General features: G+C 37.3%; 1 protein-coding gene across 3 annotated transcripts in view; it reads left to right on the top strand.

The window, feature by feature from the left end:
• Positions 1-19,008, top strand: part of eys (EGF-like photoreceptor maintenance factor) — a 176,769-nt gene that overhangs the window by 155,080 nt on the left and 2,681 nt on the right. For 2 of the 3 annotated variants that reach the window (XM_081616684.1, XM_008429846.2), the window contains exons 44-50: positions 5,803-5,975; positions 11,477-11,659; positions 12,904-13,070; positions 13,809-13,953; positions 16,390-16,564; positions 17,249-17,421; positions 18,488-18,649. In XM_081616684.1, coding sequence (XP_081472810.1) covers positions 5,803-5,975; positions 11,477-11,659; positions 12,904-13,070; positions 13,809-13,953; positions 16,390-16,564; positions 17,249-17,421; positions 18,488-18,649 — 1,178 coding nt within the window. The remainder of the gene's footprint in view (positions 1-5,802; positions 5,976-11,476; positions 11,660-12,903; positions 13,071-13,808; positions 13,954-16,389; positions 16,565-17,248; positions 17,422-18,487; positions 18,650-19,008) is intronic. The other variant, XM_017309076.2, reaches the window with a different exon arrangement.

Here is a 19,008-nt window from a genome sequence, read left to right as displayed (position 1 = left end):
CCTCAGGCAAATTAAAATAACCTTTTGTCACCCCACACATCGAGATTTTGATTAGGGCAATTAAATCTCGAGTGTTTTTCTAAGCATATACCGTCTCCTGATCTACACATGCATGCGTTACATACAAGGAGTCAGAAACATCTGCTGCTTGTTGTTGCTCCTTCTGCTCAATTGAGTTTCCAGTTTATTGTAAAGGATGTACCTTCCCTGGAATTACATAATTATAAACAGCCTAATGCTGTTCCTCCTATCTTTTTTTCCACCAGGTCTAAAACTGAATTTCTTTTAGAGCAAGGAAAGAGGATTGCCTCCCTCAGAAAAATGAAACTTCTGACACATCAGGATTTTTCTCCATTATATTAACTCAGCCCTTGAAAAAAGGTCTTTACCAAGTCAGGGTTTGCTGATACATTGTTCTGAGCTACATATCAGTGTAAGTTTATGTAAACTCTGTGTGCAAAGTTTATATTTTTATCAAAGACGCACTAATCGATTTTTAGGCCAACCTCTAATGATTGGTTTTTACAAAGCTTTATTCTTTTTATAAGCTTTATTCTTTTTAAGAACAATTTTTCTATGTTGTTATTATACAACTATATCTTATATAATTATTATTATTATTAAAATAATTAAAAATATTATTGAAAACTTAGTTTATTTCAGTATTTAAATTTGCTACGTGAAACACATTATATTGATTATTAAACACAGACTGATGTTTTTTAGTCTTTATTTCTCTAAATTAGGATGGATTTTTTTTCGTACAGTAAGTAAAAACATTTAAGGATAAAATATTAACTCATCATCTTAACATCGCAGAGTTTAGCAAATAGAAATAATTTACGTAGTTCTAGAATAAGAAAGGTTTGGTATGATTTAACTTCAGACAGTGAGTAAAAAAAGGTGTATGTTTCTTTTTATTCGGTGTATGTAAACTTATTTTTTACAACTACATTTTTTTTTTCTGGGGGTATTCTCTTTTTTTGTTTGTTGTGACTATTTCTTGATAAATATAAGGATATTTTACAACCAAAACAACATGTTAATATATTCAAAAACACTCATCTGTTGTGATTTCTTTTTTTTTTTTTTTTTTAACTAAAGATCCCAGCAGTTAAGCCAGAGTCTACTACAGGTTTGTAAAACTGGGGAATTTGTTGTAAAATGTTATTCTGGCTCAGATTATCTGGTGAACAGGGTTATGTTTTTCTGCAAAGTTGCCTGATGTTTAGCTCTAGAGTTTTATTCGAAGACCTCTTTTCTCATATTGCCCTTTACCTGGAAGAGGAAGAAATTGTTACCAGGAACTCATGACCAACGTGACAGCAAAGAAGCTTTCAAACATGAAAGGCAGAGAAAATATAGCCGAGCAGAAAGGGTTCCAAGCCCCCGTGGAGACATACAGAAAGCTTGTCAGCTTTTATAAGAATCATCTCATTGTTTTGATGACTCACAAACAGCTTTTTGAGAATTAGGAAATTAGTAATCTTTACAGACAAATTAGTGCAATTCCTTATGAGCATCTTTTTGTCAGTTGTTTGTCATTAACATCCATCAGAAATGCATTGATCTAAAAGGAAATTACAGTATATAAACATAAACTGCAGATTATCAAAATAATCTGTGTCTTATTTGATGTAACCCACAATTTATATCAAATTATCTGTGGCTTGACATTAAATAGTCATAAATTGATTATTTAATGTCAGATTAAATCAGATTAATCTGACATCAAATCATTAAAATCTCAATTTTGACGATACAACACAATAAATAGTCAAAATCTATTTTGGAAAATCATTCAGTCTAATTAATGATCATCTAGTTGAAAATCAACCGACATTCATGTTCATGTTTTTGGGTATGATCTTGTAGTTTATTGCAGATATTTAATTTGAGTGTCTGATGGTTTCATGTATGATTTTAAAAAGTCATAGTAATGTGCAGAGGATATTTTCTGCAGTTGCCATTCATACATTTTTCTTCCAAATCAACTGATTTCCTGCAAGAACTTTCCTCTAAGTGTAAATAAAAAGACTCAATTTCCGATATCAAACTTTCAGTGCTGTGCAAAATTCCAAATTTACAATTGACAGCATGTTACTAGGAACTGGTGGAATTTGATGTAACAGTGTGATGTGAAACAAAGCATTACTCTGAGGTGAAAGAAAAAGCAAAAATTGTTACAATATAAAATCTGAAATGCATGTATTGCATCCTGTCAGCTTACAGCTACAAAAGCTTTTTCTGATATGTCTATCAGCTTTGTGCATCTAGAGCAGTGGTTCTTAACCTTTTTTGAGGTACCGAACCCCCCAGTTTCATATGCGCATTCACCGAACCCTTCTTATTCCAATCCAACCCCCCCCACACACACACACACACACACACACACACACAAAATACTTTGCGGTATTCTGATTTAGCAATGTAATTATATTAGTTGTGTTACCACCCCCACGCCACTAGAGGCAGTAGCAACCCCGAAAAGATGCGACTAAGGAGCAGAATTAAACTATAGAATTTGGTAAAAACTGTGAGCTTTGCTGAAGTAATTAAAGACAAAAGTTCAAATCCATGCTGAGTGAAACTCCTTCAATCAGGGCTCCTCCGCAGCTCTGATTGGCTAAGCAATGTAATGTGATCCTCTGCAGCAAGTGATGGCAAAGCGGGGCATCATCACGACTTTACACAAGTGTGTCTTTACCTCCGCGGCAGAGGCTCCGCCAAACCCCAGAGACCGACTCATCAAACCCCTGGGGTTCAATCGAACCCAGGTTAAGAACCACTGATCTAGAGAATACAATTTTCTTTCAACCTACCTTGCAAAAATATAATGGCATATGAGAATTGCAATTTTCAACTATTTGCACAAATTCATTCTAACACATGACAATGCTTTGATCTCTACTATACCGTTGGAGCAGTGTTTGTATGTCTGTGGTCACTGGTCCACCTGAGTCTCAGGACTTTGGCAGCCAGGAACAGTGTTTCTTCTGGTATTGGGCTGTATCTAATAACATCCATCTTCCTATCAACTCTCACCAGCTGTGCTGAAGAAAAGCCTCCCTGATGTGGAGAGTCTTTCATCTGACCAGAGTCCATTCGTCCTTTACAGTATCTGCCGACTCGTGTCTCTTCCATGGCTCGTAGAGAATTGCAAAGCAGATCTTGTTTATGCTTTCTTTCTGCAATGTTGTCATTCTTGTCACAGAGGCCAGGTTTGTGGAGTTAACAGCTACTAAGATTCTCCAATGTGACCTGCAGATGATGGGAAACTGCATTTCTGTCAGTTATGGATCTCCATTCTCCCTGAGTTACCACGGGCCTGTTTATGCTTTCCTTGCTCACCCTTTCATTTTAACGGGACAGCTGTGCTTTGATGGGTTTACACTTGTACCATACTTTCTCCATTTCGTAATGGCTACTTGAACCAAGCTGTGTGGCATATTTATAGCTTGAAAATGTATATATATATATATTCTAAACCTGCTTTAAACTTTTGCATAATGTTATCCCTCCCCTGTTTGTTTCTTGCATTCACAGAAAATATGGATTTATTCAAACAAAGATTAAATTACAAACAGCTTAAGTTTTTTACTTTTTTAGTAACTAGGTGACTTTTCAGGGTTAGTGGTTAAACTGAATTGTATTTAAGCATGTCAGAATAAAGTTAAAGAATAAAGGGAAAGAATACATATTTTTAGCCTATCATGTAAGTCCTAATAACGATTTAGTAAAGTGACAACAGGTGAAAAGCTCAACAGGTGTGAATATTTTTGCAAGGCATAATGATTGAAGGTACTGTTTAGCATACTGTCTTAGAAAGACTCTCGCCAAGAATTGCTGCTTTTTTTTTTAAATGCTGCTCACATTTTCTGATCTCCCCAAGATTTTGCTTGAAAATATCTGCGAGTCCAGAACAAAGTCGGCTGACATTTGCGCTCTCACTTGCCACCGGTCTGGAACATCTTTGCAGCATTTCAACTCTAGAGCTGCATTTCATGTGTGAAAATGGCCTTCATGTCGGTTTTCAATGTTCACAGTTCCTGCACTCTGTATTTTGGGGAAAAAAGTATGGCTTGCTGAATTTCGGCCACACTTTGGTGTAGAAAATAAAGATCTTTGAACCTATTCACCCACGATAGAAACCCTGTAGCTATAGTTAACGTGTCGTCTGCTCTTGAGGTATCTTGACTGTATTTTAGACTATTTTAGAAACTGTGGAATTTGCAAACAAAACCCCATGCAATTTAAGAATCACATTTAATTGACAACTTTAAAGGCAATTTATCCAATTTAAAAGAACCAAACTTCTTCATGTCGGTTGTCAGTCTATTAAAAAAAAAAACATCTGTGCCTTTTCTGGCACATCTTATCAGTATTTTCTATTGTTTTCTATTGCTGTAACAAAAACCACAGATGGCAAAGACAGTGAGCTGCCATATACAGATGAAACCAGATATGTACATTTAAAAAAAAAAATTCTCACTGATAATAAATCAGACTAAATATTTCCTGACAGGATTACTAAAATTGTTTATATCTCACACATTTGAAAATAATAGGCAAGATAAATGTTCTCAATTAGTTTTATTCTAATTCAAAGTTGACAAATTCTAACATTATTGCATGGCCAAGTAATTTTGAAAAGTCCAGATGGTGATATGGCTTTGATCAACTTCTGTTACTCATTCTTGTAAGTTATTTATTTTTTTTTTTACTCTTGTGAAATTGATCTCCAGACACACACTGCTTCCTTGTGACCTTTAAAGGGACAAATTGCAGCTGTAGTGAGAAACTTGTGAAAGAGTTTCCAAAACTCTTGAAGTGAAAACCAGAAGTCTTTAAAACAATTATTTCAGTCGTTTTTGGCCTTTAGCTAATAGAAATCCTTTTTTTAATCCAAACTGACCTAAAACAATAAGTATTAAGATGATTTAATGTCGGACGGTGATAGAACATGTATTACTTTTGTATTTTTATTCAGGGCATGGCATCCGATTTCAACTGTATCTTTGCATTTAAAAAGAAATGCAAAGATACAGTTGATTTGTTAATCATGAAAATCATTCATATTACGTATTTTATGTTGTAAAGAATCCTTTTTTGTGTCTTAGCAGGCACAGTCTTTTCGAACAATGCTCAGCTTTGATGGCAGAATGTAAATATTTCATTCATAGAAACCATTTTCTGAAGGAGCAAAATAAATCCTACAGTGCTGCTGCTCAAAAAGCATTATTAATTTAAAAGTCTGAAACCCTACCGATGCTTCCACTGTCTTATCTTATACCTTTTTTTAGAATTGTGCATGTCGTAAGAGCACTTTATAAAGTCCCAGTCTAGATATCACTTCAGATGTTGGATCATCTTTCTGTTCCTGCTGAGAGAAGAAGTGCGGGGGAAAGAAAACAGAAAAGAAAAGGAGACAAACTATTATATAAATTCTTGGTATTCCTTTGACTGTCATACTGCTAATGACCTGCTACCTGCTGTTATAATTCAGAGAGTGTATATTCACCTATGCAAAACAAAAACATCAAAACAATGTGCCCCTGCTGTAACTAGTAAGATGAAGAAAACTTTAATAGGATTTGTATTTTTCTCAACCATTATCAGAAGATTTTTTTACTTTCATTCCCTCTGGCTGGACACATTTGCTTTCACCATCCACTCAGATCTGGGTTTTTCTTGTTAGTTTATTTATCTCATTCTTTTTTTTTCTTTTTTTTTTCCCTCAAGCATTGTTCTGTGAGCCAATGCAGAAAGCAGCAGCTAAAACGATGTCTCTGCTTAAAACAGTGACGCCGACGACTGGTTCTGCGAGTGCCCGCCACTCCACACGGGCCGACTGTGCCAGCTCAGCGCCTGCGAGCGTGGACCCTGCAGCCACGGAGCTACGTGTATCCCAAAGTCACAGCTGGAGGCCGTTTGCTTATGCCCCTCTGGACGACAGGGGCTACTCTGCGACCAAAGTAGGTGATAAACACGGTTGTTTCAGAACGTTGCAGAGTGGTTAATGCAGATACAAATTCATTAAGAGTTGGCTCTGCAAACAGTTGGTGGATGAAAGCCTTGAGCAGTTGGTATAATCAGAGTCTGTTGTTGAATAAAAAAGGATTAATGAAACTGAATTGTGCTGAGGAGGCAGAAACGTCCTCCTCCAGCAGAGGAGTCAGATAATCAAACTCATCCCTGCTTTGCTGAATATTTTAAAAGACTATTTAAAGTTTATAAGATCTATTTCCTCTAACTGGATCTCCAGTGAAAGACATTATTTCTCTGCATGCACTTGTGTATGACTGACACCAGCTATATAGAGCTTGCAAACATGACTATAAAGTCGTGCCACGGTATTATTATGCAGGCATTTAATAGCTGATAAATGACTGCCACGTTAACTTTTTACACTTTTTGTATTTCATATGCCGTTTTATAATCTTTAACCCAGCCCCGGAGCAGTGCCATTAAAAAAATAAAAATAAAAAATCTGTGGGCTTCACAGGTCGTGACACGCAGAAACAAAAGGTTTTGCTTGACTAGACTGACTGTAGCAGCAGCAGGGTGCTTGGCATATAAGTCGCTCAGCCATGCCGCAGCCTCCGTCAGAATCCCAGCACCCACTTGCCAAACACAGAAACCTAACCTTCTATTTTCACGCTAAGTACATGGCTGACATTTGAATTTTAATCCTGAAACATCAGATTAGATCAAAGTCAAAAAGTGATCACTCCCCCCTGCCTCCTGGGGCTTTTTTGTTCTTGGAACTTTGCACCACTTTTTGTGTGGCGCCTTTGCGAAATAGCAACAGTAATTACATGGGAGCCTAGCTGTCTTTTTTTTTTTTTTCTTCTCTGCTGTTTTAGAAGAGAGCTTACGCTGTTCATCTGCCAGGACATTTGAAACAGCTGCAAGTCTTTCCTTTACAAGTAATATTTTTATTGTTTCGTTCTGATATGCAGTCTTTAGTTACACATTTCACAAGGAACTACAAAGGAGCAAGAGGTAGGAAAATGAGAGGCGAGGACTTGAAGGTGGAATGCCTCGAAAGCATAAATCATCAGACATTTGAAAAATATTCAGTATCAGACTTACGAGATCTATTTGTACTCTGTATTAAATGTACACATATCTTAATATTGAGTCCTGTACAAAAGTATTTAAACTCTTCTTTATGTTTTTAGTTAGAATTGTAAAAAGTCCAGATTTCAGATATCTGATCTCAATGGAAGAGTGATAAAAAGAAAGTCATTTGAAAGAAAGTCATGACAAGTCCAGTAGGTAGTTTGCCATAAGCCATGCATAGAACACATCATACAAGAAGTTGAGCAGGTTCTCTGGGTAGATTAGCAATTGAATCTTTTGGCCAACAAATGAGGTGGGAAATTAGCACTACAGGCCACTCTGAACACTTTCTCCTCCTATGAGACATTGTAGTGGCCACATTATCAGTGGAGATGCTTGAACTCTTCATGTTGGTCTATTATATAAAATCCCACTTAAATACACAGGAGTTTGCACTTGCAATGTGAAATTCAAGGGATATCATTAGTTTTGCCGTACACTATACAGATCTCTCTTAGACGTTTTCGCAGATTTACATCACTAAAACTGAATATTTGTCTGGTTTGCCAAAAAGTTGCTCATCTGTTTTCCGTATCAAATGTTTCCAGTCGAGCAGAAATAGATCAACAAATCAGGAAAAAGTAAATGCAAGTAAATAATCTTCAGAATTTGACATAATAAAACAAACACACACCCACACTCACACAACAACCAATTAGCTGTTAGATAGCGAAAACATTCTTCAAGGTTATGTCACACTTTTTTTTTTTTACGAAAATATTATCCTGTTAAAATGTTTTGCTTAGTAACATATTTTGTTGGTTTTGGGTCTGCTAAAACAGAAGGAACTCAAAAATGAGTCTAACATCAAATATCAATGCCAGTAAAAGACTTTTGTTCCTAATCTTAAAATTCACCACTGCTTATTTTAATAATCTCCAAATTTACTGGTGATGGAAAACTGTTGTCTTCTCTAATGTAGTTCAAAAAGAAGTTTAGGTTCAGATTTAGATGGTTTGGTTAGTTTGGTCACTTTCACTCAGATTTAACGGATATTTAGAGTAATTTGTTCTTTCTATCAGTGCAGTTTCTTGTACTTAAGTGACCTCGAAATCTAAAAATTAAACACTTTAGTGATTGAGCTTTGCATTGGCTGAGACGTTCTTTTTTTAACAGGTGTGCTTCTGTCTCTTAAGACTTTATGAGCTCAGTTAATTTTCAGTTCTAATTTCCCCTTTGTATAATGTAGATTTTATAATTAAATCACAGATAACTTCAACTTTAATATGAACCCTGGCTGTTCAGTCATAATCTAGAACATCATAAGTAGTTTTACTTCATGTTTTTCTTGGTGGGAGTGCAGGTTTGCCTGGGAGTCGTGCTGCTCTTGCAGATCTTTTCTGGATTTTCATTTTACTTTAACTGCCTTTTCTTCATTCTTCATGATATTTCAAAGTATTGAGAATTGTTGCCCAAAGCACTTTGATATATTTTTATAACCTTATTTGTACCCCTGTGATAGCTTCATTTTCAGATTCCCCATCAGTTATTTCAAGGAGTCGGTGTTCGCTTGTTGTTGCCACAGAAGGGATTTATCACCTCTGGACTTATTATGAGCTGATAATTCTGAGTTATTACTTCTTCCCTTGAAGGAGTTCAAGTCAATTCAGGTCTGTCATGTTCTGAATCATGCCCACAACATTAAATACAACTGCTGTGCATTAGCATTGAACAATGCTAATATGTTATGGTAATTTTGCTGCAGGGGGTTGCAGTGCTTCACCTCTTTTACCTCTTAGATCAACAAATTATGTATTCTGCCCAAGGGTGGCTAAGCTTGTTTATTTTACACACTAAATTAACAAACGCTCCAGTTTGGTTCAAGTTTTGGATGCATCAGCACCTCTGATTAGTATTGATTTATTATGTTTTTTAACCTTTTATTATATAAAAAAAATTGTTTTTTATCCAGGGCTGTTTTTTAGAAATCATGAGTAGCCTGAGCTTCTTTGTGGATGAAGAGAGAAACAAAGATGCACATTGTGTGCAAGCAGTTTTATGTCAGAACTCATTTCACGATCTTGAGCTGCATGTCATTTTGTTTTACTTCTGCAGCGTCTGCCGGTTTGGACTATATAACACAAATGCACAGCAAAGTGGAAGTAATGTTTAATACGCCCTGACTGGATGTAGCAGTTTATTTCTGCTGTCCAAAAGTTACATCTTATGGTTCATTTTATGATGCATTCTGATTCTCTCTTAATCCATGCAAAATAAACAGTCAGAGGCCATACGTCTTGAACTGTTCCATGCTTTGAAATTTCTGGTTGTATTATGACAGTGCATTGCTTTAATGTGATAGTTTGTGAAATACTAAGTTAAAAAAATTATGTTTACATGTACTTTTTGTAAATTTTCACCAATAAAAAAATTGTATTTCACCTCCTTCAGTCTGATACTGCCAAATAAAATTCAGTTATATTGCCTTCAGTAGTCCCTTGATTAAAAAATAAAGTCCATTCAGTTTCATTTAATCTTAATGTAAATTCATTTTTTCTGTGAAAGCCTTTGACATTTGTTGGACAACATTAGTAAACAGCAATATAGAGACCAGGAAGCACAGCAGACAAGACGAGGAGAAATTTACCAAACATCTCACAGAGGACAATTACGTCTGTCATCTGATAGAAGAAAGATTTTGGCACAACTACAAATCTATCAGAACGTTGTCATCCACCTAAACTGATAATCATGTAAGGATCACAGTAGATCGAGAGGAACTGCAGAGATCAACAGCTCAGGTGGAAGAATCTGTCAGCAGGAAAATTCATAGTTGTAATTTTTTCACAAATTACAACCAGCCTCATAAATTTTCCCCTTTGAGAAAGAGTGGGATAATTGTTGAAATGGTCAAAGAATCCCATAAAATATTTTATTTGCTACAACGTATGTAGGGGACACAGCAAACAATGTCGGAGAAACTGTTCTGGTCACATTGAGACTATGATTCAGCTTACTGGCCTGCATGCAAAACTCTAATTGTGGAGAAAAACACTATTATCCATTCTATGAAACATGGTAGAGGCAGCATCATGCTGTGGTTCTGCTTTTCTTTTGTAGAAATAAGAAAATCTGAGTTCATAGAAGGATGGATGGTGCTAAATACAGTGCAGTCCTAAAAAAACAGTGAGATGTTTCAAAAGACTTCAAAAATTACCAGTATTATATATCTTGAAATCCTCTGAAGATAAGAGGATTTAGATTATTTAAATTGAAATTGTGAGAACAAATTAAACAAGATCAAGATTTATGGAAGTCTTTGTAAAATAATTTTGAGCACTGCGCCATGTCAAGGATTTTCAACTATTTGTAGTTTAGGAGGAGCTGTTTTCCTTTTTCATTTACATAAACTATTTGTTTCCCATCAATCATTTTACGGTAGAAAAGCAATTACGTTTAAATGCTGTCACCTTAAAACCAAAATCAGTTCTGATTAGAAATTCTTATTGGGCTGTATAAATGCATGGACAGACAGTTTATTTAGTTAACTTTAGGGTGTTGATGTGTTATTACTAGTCTGATGTCATGAGTGCAATGAACTTAATGGCAGAGATATACATCAGCATATGTGTATGATCTAATTAAGCACAGCCCAGTTTGCAGATAAAGAAGCGCGATGACAATTCACTGAGGCAAACTGCTCTAGCAGACAATAACCGGAGCATTTGCAGCTTTATTAATAATTTAGTAGGCAAACTGAGCCGAGGGCAGTCACAGAGGGTGCTCTGAAGCACTCTTAGCCATCGCCCGAGGCTGCAGAAGAACATGCAAGGAGCTTCCGCACAGAGAAGACAGAACAGGGTTTTTTTTTGTTTTGTTTTTCACTCTGGGCCCTCAATGATATTAAGAAAACTGATGAACAAAAACCTAAACATGGCAGCGTGTTATTTTGATTGAGCGTGGGCAAATTTACACTGGGTCCCTTGTGTAAAATCAAGTAGATGGGTGTGCTCAGATAAAAGGCAGAGGGGAACATTAGTGAATCAACCATGCATTCTGAATGTGTAAATTGAAGATTGTAATTGAAAATCATCTGGATCATTGTGAACATCGCATTTAAAGTAAAGCCTGCATGCCAGAATCTCTTCTAAACAGCCACTGATGAAAATAGAATAGGAGTGAGGAGGTGGTAGTATTTGAAAACAGGTCATCATCTAATAGCATCAGAAAAGAAAATTCATGTTACTTTAAGCCGGGGTCTGTAATATGGGGCAATAGTGCCATCTTTTGGTAAGCCAGGAAGCAGATTATGAATCAGACCTCTTGCTAGATTATCACTCGAGCAGAGAAGACCTCACAGCTGCTGGTGAGATTTATTTATTTTTTTCTTCTCCCCCTCTCTTCCTTTCAGCCATCAATATAACTCGTGCCAGATTCAGTGGAACTGATGAGTTTGGCTACACATCGTTTGTGGCCTACACCTCCATCCCCAGCCTCAGTTTCTTCTACGAGTTCAAGTTGAGGTTCACGCTCGCAAATAATTCATCTGCTGCCAGAGACAACCTGATTCTGTTTGCTGGACAAAAGGGACAAGGTGAGCTGAACCCTGTCACCCACGGATGTGCTTAAAAGGAATCAAACCAGCAAGTGAAGATAGAAAACTGATCCGTTTTTAGGCTATATAAGCCATTTTGGTCATTTCCAGTTTATGGTAATGTACTAAGTAAGGGACATTCCCTCTCCTCTCCTCTAAACAAAGACACCACCTCCCTAGGGGCTTTTTTTTCCCTGATTGTGATGAACACTTTCACAATCCAAAAATCACAGGTTTTCCAGCAAATGTTTTATTGTTTCTGACTTGCGTGCTGCAGAGTTGTTGCGTCTCGCGCAAACCGAACATGCAAACCAATCATCCTGAAAGTTTTAGTTAATAACTTCAGACACGCTTTGAGGCGAGATGCTGTTGGCAGCTCTCACAATGAATTAGTAATTTTTTTTCCTCTGCGGGGTCAAATTTGGTTGCAGGTAACTGCTGCGCCATTGTCAGCAGCATATTTCATCTAGAATAAAAAAAGGGATCAAACTAAATCACATCTTACAGACCTCTGCACTTGTTTTCTCTTGAGAGATCAGTTCATCAAGGTGGAGGCAAAACAATACAAGAGCAATGCGGATAATGAAACACTTGTGAAAAGAGTGTGCTGCGACTGTACGCTTGGAAACAAAAGGCACAACATAAGAATAGATTAAATGTGAACATTTCACAGGATAACTGCTCTAATGAAGTGGCATCTCTTGTCAGCATCATCAAGGAATGTAGTAGCACTAATTATTTGACGTGGGCTCAAGTAGCACACACACTTTGCAAAAGCAATAACAGGGAGCCAGTGCCTGCGTATTTATTGGCATCCATGCTGAAAGTTTTGGAAAAATCTAACTTCTAATGTGAATACATTATTTAAGAAAAAAAACTACTAAGAAGTAATTATTTTTAATTAAATTAGCAAAGCCATTCAAAGTAGGAAAGATGTGTCTTAAGACATAAAATGGCAGCAATAAAATTCTCTAAAAAAATGTCCATTATCCACAGTCTGAGCAATAATTTACATTTAAAACAACTGGAACTGTGACAAACAAGTCTGAACAAGGGCCTAAATTCAGAACATATTTTTTTTTCTGTCTGAAATTATAAGAAATACTTTCTGTCTAGGTTTTATACACATTTTTACCATCACCAGTGATCATATGAAGAATGCAATATGCACCTATGTCTAAGTTAGGATGTTTACTTTATATTTCCGATCATTACTAATGACCTCCATGTCCACATGTTTTCAGGCAACGACGGGGACGACTTCCTTGTTTTAGGACTACGAAGCGGCAGGGTTGTTCACAGATTTAACCTCGGATCAGGAATAGCAACCATAGCCAGCGATCGACTCAACTATCACATGAGCATCCACACCGTTATCTTTGGAAGGTCCAAAAGAACAGGGTGGCTGAAGGTAATTTAATGCTTTGTTACATTTTTGTATTATTTCTTTCATTTTTACATCTGTTTGTTCATTGTGCGACATTTGTTCATCGTCTGTCTTAGTAGAAGATAATTTGTTTTTTAGCAAAAAACTCATTTGTAAAAGAATGTGACAAGTTTCAGACTGAAAAATGTTTGATTCCAGTCTCCCCGCCAGTTTCTCATGGCATCTTTGGTCAAATATAAAGCATACTTAATAAAATTTAAAAGCCTTAATATATGACTCCATACCGTGAATGCTTAGCTCATTTACTTATTGCTTTTTGTTAAACTTGAAACATGACAGGAGCTACTATACTGAACTATGCTCATATACTCAAAATGATGTCGATGTATTTGTTATGCTGTTGTGTTTTCTTGTAAAGCATTCACTTTCTTTTCTGAACAAGTCAATTCACTGTAGTAACCAGTGAAACAGGATGTTTGCATCATCTGACATTAGTGTAAAAATCTGCAGGAGGTGATTTTTTTTCCGTCTTTTTGTTTAAAACAAGATTTGAGAGCGTTGGTGACTCGGTGCCCTATAAAAGCCTGTTTAGAGGCAAAAACCTGGGAGGGTGACTATTAAGTGGACACGAACTGAGCGATAAATCTGAGATTGCACATTTCGCCAGGTTCAGCAGATTGTGAAATTGTCCTCCTACTCCCGACGCCTACAGATGCGAGGCTCCGGCGTGAATATTGATGTTTCACTATACGTCTTCCTCAGGTTGACGGGCAGCGGAACAGAACAGGATATTCTCCTGGACCTCTGGTGGGCCTCAATGTTTTCAACCAGCTCTTTGTAGGTGGATATAATGAGTTCACCCCTGAACTGCTGCCACTTGGCTCCAGATTCCGTCAAGGCTTTCAAGGTAAGACTTCAATGGCTTTATTACAGCCCAAAAACTGCTATCTGCAGCGGGAGCACTGGGGCTTGGACTTTCTCCCAGGATCTTTGTCTTTGTGCAAGCAGAGGGAAGGTCTGTAATGAAAAGGGAATTACAGGCCAGAACAGAGCTTTGAGGTTGATTGTATCTCCACTCTGTAATTGCTTCATACCCTGTACAGTGTGTTGTGTGTAAATTCATTCCACTACTGATAAGTCACTTGAACAAGGGCACTATCCAAATAATCTTTTGTCAACACCAGCGTCATTTATGCTCTCTCCCTGGCGACCCTCTGTGAGAACTGATTTTGGAGGGTATTCATTTTGCCTACTAATGTGAAGTGCTGTGCAGCAAAAATTGCCACCACTGTAATGATGACAGCCACTATGAATAGCGCCATAACCCTATTTGGCAATCTCTGCACCACAGCAATGAAGCTTGTCATTATAAAAAAGTCACGGCTGATCAATTTGAGTGGAACAAAAGCTTTTTAGTCATAAGGGACCGGAGTGCTTTGTATGTTTTCTTCTTCATCATCTGGAATTCATTTTTCTGTTCGCCAGACAAGGCAAAAATCAAATCAACCAAAGTAAAGACATTGTTCTTTTCCTGCTGTGTTAACTGTGTCACTATCGCCTGCTGGAAAGCGCTACCTGAGCAGGGCCACACCGGTGGAACCGTAACCTTTCTACTCAGGATGTAATGAGAACTCATGAGCGTCTAATCAGATCTGTGTGACCTTCCTCGAGCCCTAATCATGATGGCTGGCAGTGAACACACTGATAATGCACTTCAGTCCCGGTTATCAACAGATCCACACTCCCCTGCTGGAAAAGTGAAAGAGCAGGCTGTGTGGCTGCCGCAGCAGGGGGATAGAGAGTCGCTCTGTTTAGACTGCTGATCAAATAAACAAAAACAGAAATGATTGCCCTCATGTTTCTGTCGCCGATTCAAAATACAGCCACTTGCCAAAGTATTCATACCGCTTGAAACTTTTCACATTTTGTCACACTGCAACTACAAATGTTTATTATTAGGATTTTGCAGTTGATGGAAAAAGATATAGTCAAAAATGTTTCCAAAGAAATATAAAAATCACACCATGCATTTTTCTTCATCCTCCGTGGGTCAATACTTTGTAGAACCGCTTTTCAGTGCAATTGCAATTGCACATTTATCGGATAGTGTCACATCTAGAGATTAAAAATGTTTGCGCATTTACTTTATCTCCACACATCAACTCTAACCCTTTGGTGGTTTGTGACAAATTGTAAATACGACTCGGTTTGCTTATTTTCCACAAATAGCTTTCTTCTTCCTTTTCCATTTCATCTCCATTCCACAAATTATTAGGCAAAAATGTCCTACATCTTCCACTTCCCAATTATGCAATGATTAGTGTTGGTCTGTCACTTAAAACCTCAGTTGATTAAGTTAGGGAAATGTTCTGTTATGAATCTTGGTTACGTTGTGTCACAATGCAAATTATTTACAGCCTTTGAAAGAACATGCGGCGTGCTTTGAGTTTCTTGGTTGAACGAACAGGTACGCAGCTGAATCGAGGCACACCGTCTTTACTAATCTTCCCCGTTAATTTTCCGTTTTGTTTTTTGTTTTTTTGACGTTGTGTGTTTGCATCACAACAACCACTTGAATCTGCCAAGCAGACAGCATCATGCCATGAATATTCATGAATGAGCATGACATTTCCCAGGCATCCTGTTTATGCCAATGACTAATGCAGCTGAGAGAAAAGAGTCTGTATGGGCAGATGACTGCGAGGGTCGAGTTCGGCTCTTTTTATTTATAGAAGGCCCCGAGCGCTGGAGGTGCAGGCCAAAACAAATATTTTCTCGCTAAAATTGAATTGTAATAACAAAAAGCAAACGTGGAGATGGATAAGCTTGATAACAGATGGAGAGGATCTCGTAGAGGACCGTCAAATTAAAAAGTAGACATGCGGTGCAAGTGGGTGGATTTAAGAACTACAAACATGGTAATATTACTACTAATAATTTAACTACTCCCCATTTTAGCATATATATAATATTTTGCATGTATTTCTTTTTTGTCTTTCTATTTCAATATATTTTATTATATTTTATTTGATCATTTATTTTAACTTTTATGTGTTATTATTATAACTTCATTATTTTCCCACAAATCTCGCCATTTTGGCTTCATTTTTGTTTATTAAATGATGCCATTGTGGAATCTGTAGTTTTGTAGATACCAGATCATGCATGTTTAAGGTATTGTTAAATATATATATATATTTATTTATTTTATTATTTTTCCTGTATCTGTTTTGCTTTATACTGTTCCCATCCGTATTTGGATCACACTTTGGATCTGAACTTATGTCCACTTGCTTAAAATAAGAAAATGCCTCTCTAACATCTGTATCGGCTCCTTTCACAGGGTGCATCTTTGATGTTCAGTTTCGGACCAGGAGAGATGGGAAGTTTCAAGCGTTGGGGCAACCTGCAGGGCATCCAGCCTTCGGGCGTAGTGTGGGTCAATGTGGAGTCACCCCCTGTGTTCACGTTCACTGCAAGAATGCGGGGACGTGTGTGGACTCTGGTTCATCTGTCTAGTGAGTTAAAAATCTTTGGCATTCATTGGTTATATTTTGCAGTGATTCCATTTTGTAATGACTAGATTTTAATTATACTGAACAAAAGTATAAATGCAACACTTTTGTTTCTCTTCCCATTTTGTCATGAGCTGAACTCAAACATCCAAATGTTTTCTACATTTCTCTCAAGTATTGTTCTCAAACCTGTCTGTGGAGGTCTGGTACTGGTGTGGTTACACATGGTTTGCGGTGGTGGGCCCGGTTGGACGTGCTGCCAAATTTTCCAAAACGTTTTTGGAGATGGCTTATGCCAGGTCACAGGTTCCCTGAAAACTTGTGACATCTGTGGCATTGTGCTGTGTGACAAAACTGCCCAATTCACAGCGGCCTTTTACTGTGACCAGCTTGAGGCACACCTGTGCAGTAATCATGCTTTTTAATCAGCATCTTGATAGGCCACATGGATTATCTCGGCATAGGAAAAGTGCTCACCATCACAGACCTAGACAGATTTGTGAACCGTATTTGGGAAAAACACATCTATTGTGTTTATAAAAAAAAAAGGTCTGGATGTTTGACTACAACTCATGGCAAAAAAGGAGCAAAAACAAAAGTCTAGTCAGTGTTGTTGCAAAGCATATAAGTAAAGGGAATGGCAGAATTTACAGGTGTTACAATGTGCTTGACTGTTCCTGTGTACAGCTGCCAATGCCCACCCGGATGGAAAGGAACCCTCTGCTCTGAGACCGTGTCTGTGTGTGATCCTGAACACCGCCCCCCCCCTCTCTGCGCCCACGGCTCCACCTGCATCCCTCTGCCGAATGGATATACCTGCCAGTGCCCCTTGGGGACTGCAGGACTCCACTGTGAGACAGGTTGCAACGCAGAACCTACCAATCCTTATTTTTTTTATTTTTTTTTTAAAAATAAAGCCTGCTGCAAAAGTATTTATAGCCCTTGTACTTTTACACATTACAATGCAACCGGAAATGGCATTATATTTTTAGAGGGACTTTCTGTGAAAGAAAAAACAAAAAGTTGTGCTTAACTGGAGAGTTTTTATATGAAAAATTATCATCCATTTGTATTTTGACTCCTTTACACTGATGCAACTAATTGCCTTAATAAGTCATGCATTTAATAAAGACCATTTAGGAAAAAAAGACATATTTTTCTACCTTAGGCTTTGCCAAGTCAACATTGATCAGAGAAGTAGCCAAGCTGCTTACTCTGGAGGAGCTGCAGAGTTCAGGTAGGATAATCTGTCAACTCTACAGTCCTCAAACCTGGTCTTTATGAAAAAGGTCTGTGAAGAAAGACATTATAAAAAAAAGGTTTTATTTATAGTTTGCTATGCGTTATGTTGGGGACACAGGAAACCTGAGACAAATCAGTGCTATGTGATGGAAAAATAACTCTGCACATCATCCTGAACACACAATTCACAGTAAAACTTTGTAGCGGTAGCACAATAGAGTGGGGATCTTTTTCATCAGGGAAAAAAAATGTTCAAAGTTATAGAGAAAAATACTGGATGGAAGTGTTTTTGAAGCTCATTCTCTTATTTTGTTAAGAAAATTGACCAAGTTTTATATCAAAGGTTGTGCAAGGCTGGTAGAGACATCTCGTGGTTAGAAAGGGCTTTTAACACCCACTTGTTAAAAGCTGGGTGATTACAGAATTTCAGATTTTTATTAGCAAAAAAAAAAAAGAAAAAAGTCATGTTTCCTTTTCTTTCCTGTTCACAAATATACAGTATTTTGAGTTGATTTATCAAATCAAATTTCTGTAAAATATATTGATGTTTGCAGATGTAATGTTACACAAATTTAAAAAGTACAAGTGGTTTGAGTATCTTTCAAGGAACTGCATGCTGTTTATATTTGTATCTTCTGTGGGTTACTTTTTTCACTTAACTTCTGCCTTGTCTTTTCCATTCAGCTGTGAGGATCACTGACCCATTCTTTAGTACTAACCAGTCTTCATGGATGTCATTTCCTCCAATGAGCATTCGGCACAGGACTGTTGTTGAACTGCAGTTCCAGCCTTTGTCACCTGATGGCATCCTTGTCTATTCTGCACAGCATCTTGGTGCCAGAGCAGGTGATGACGTTTAATCTATAGTTAAAGATCACCTTCTTCCTGCATACTTTGTGCTATTTCAACCATTCAACTTTTCCCATATTCTGCTCCTTAAGTATGTTATAACTATGTCTTTTGGTATTAACATCCTCTATGGTTTATGAAATGTTCAGCTTTTTCTGCTCATCTTGGGCCCAATTGAAATCAAATTCTTGCATCTAGAAACACTACTCACACTTTAAACATTCGGCCTATCCTTAACTTACTTGTGTTTATCTTAGCTTTTGTCATATCTTATACAGATTTCATAAAATCCATCTTCAAGTTTTTGCCTACATTATGCTTAGTCTGCAGTAAAAGACACTAGTGAAGTGGTAGTG

The sequence above is a fragment of the Poecilia reticulata genome, chromosome 15 (genome assembly GCF_904066995.2).
Source record: "Poecilia reticulata chromosome 15, P_reticulata-male-v2, whole genome shotgun sequence".
NCBI classification, from domain to species: domain Eukaryota; kingdom Metazoa; phylum Chordata; class Actinopteri; order Cyprinodontiformes; family Poeciliidae; genus Poecilia; species Poecilia reticulata.
This window is presented reverse-complemented; position numbering and strand designations above follow the sequence as displayed.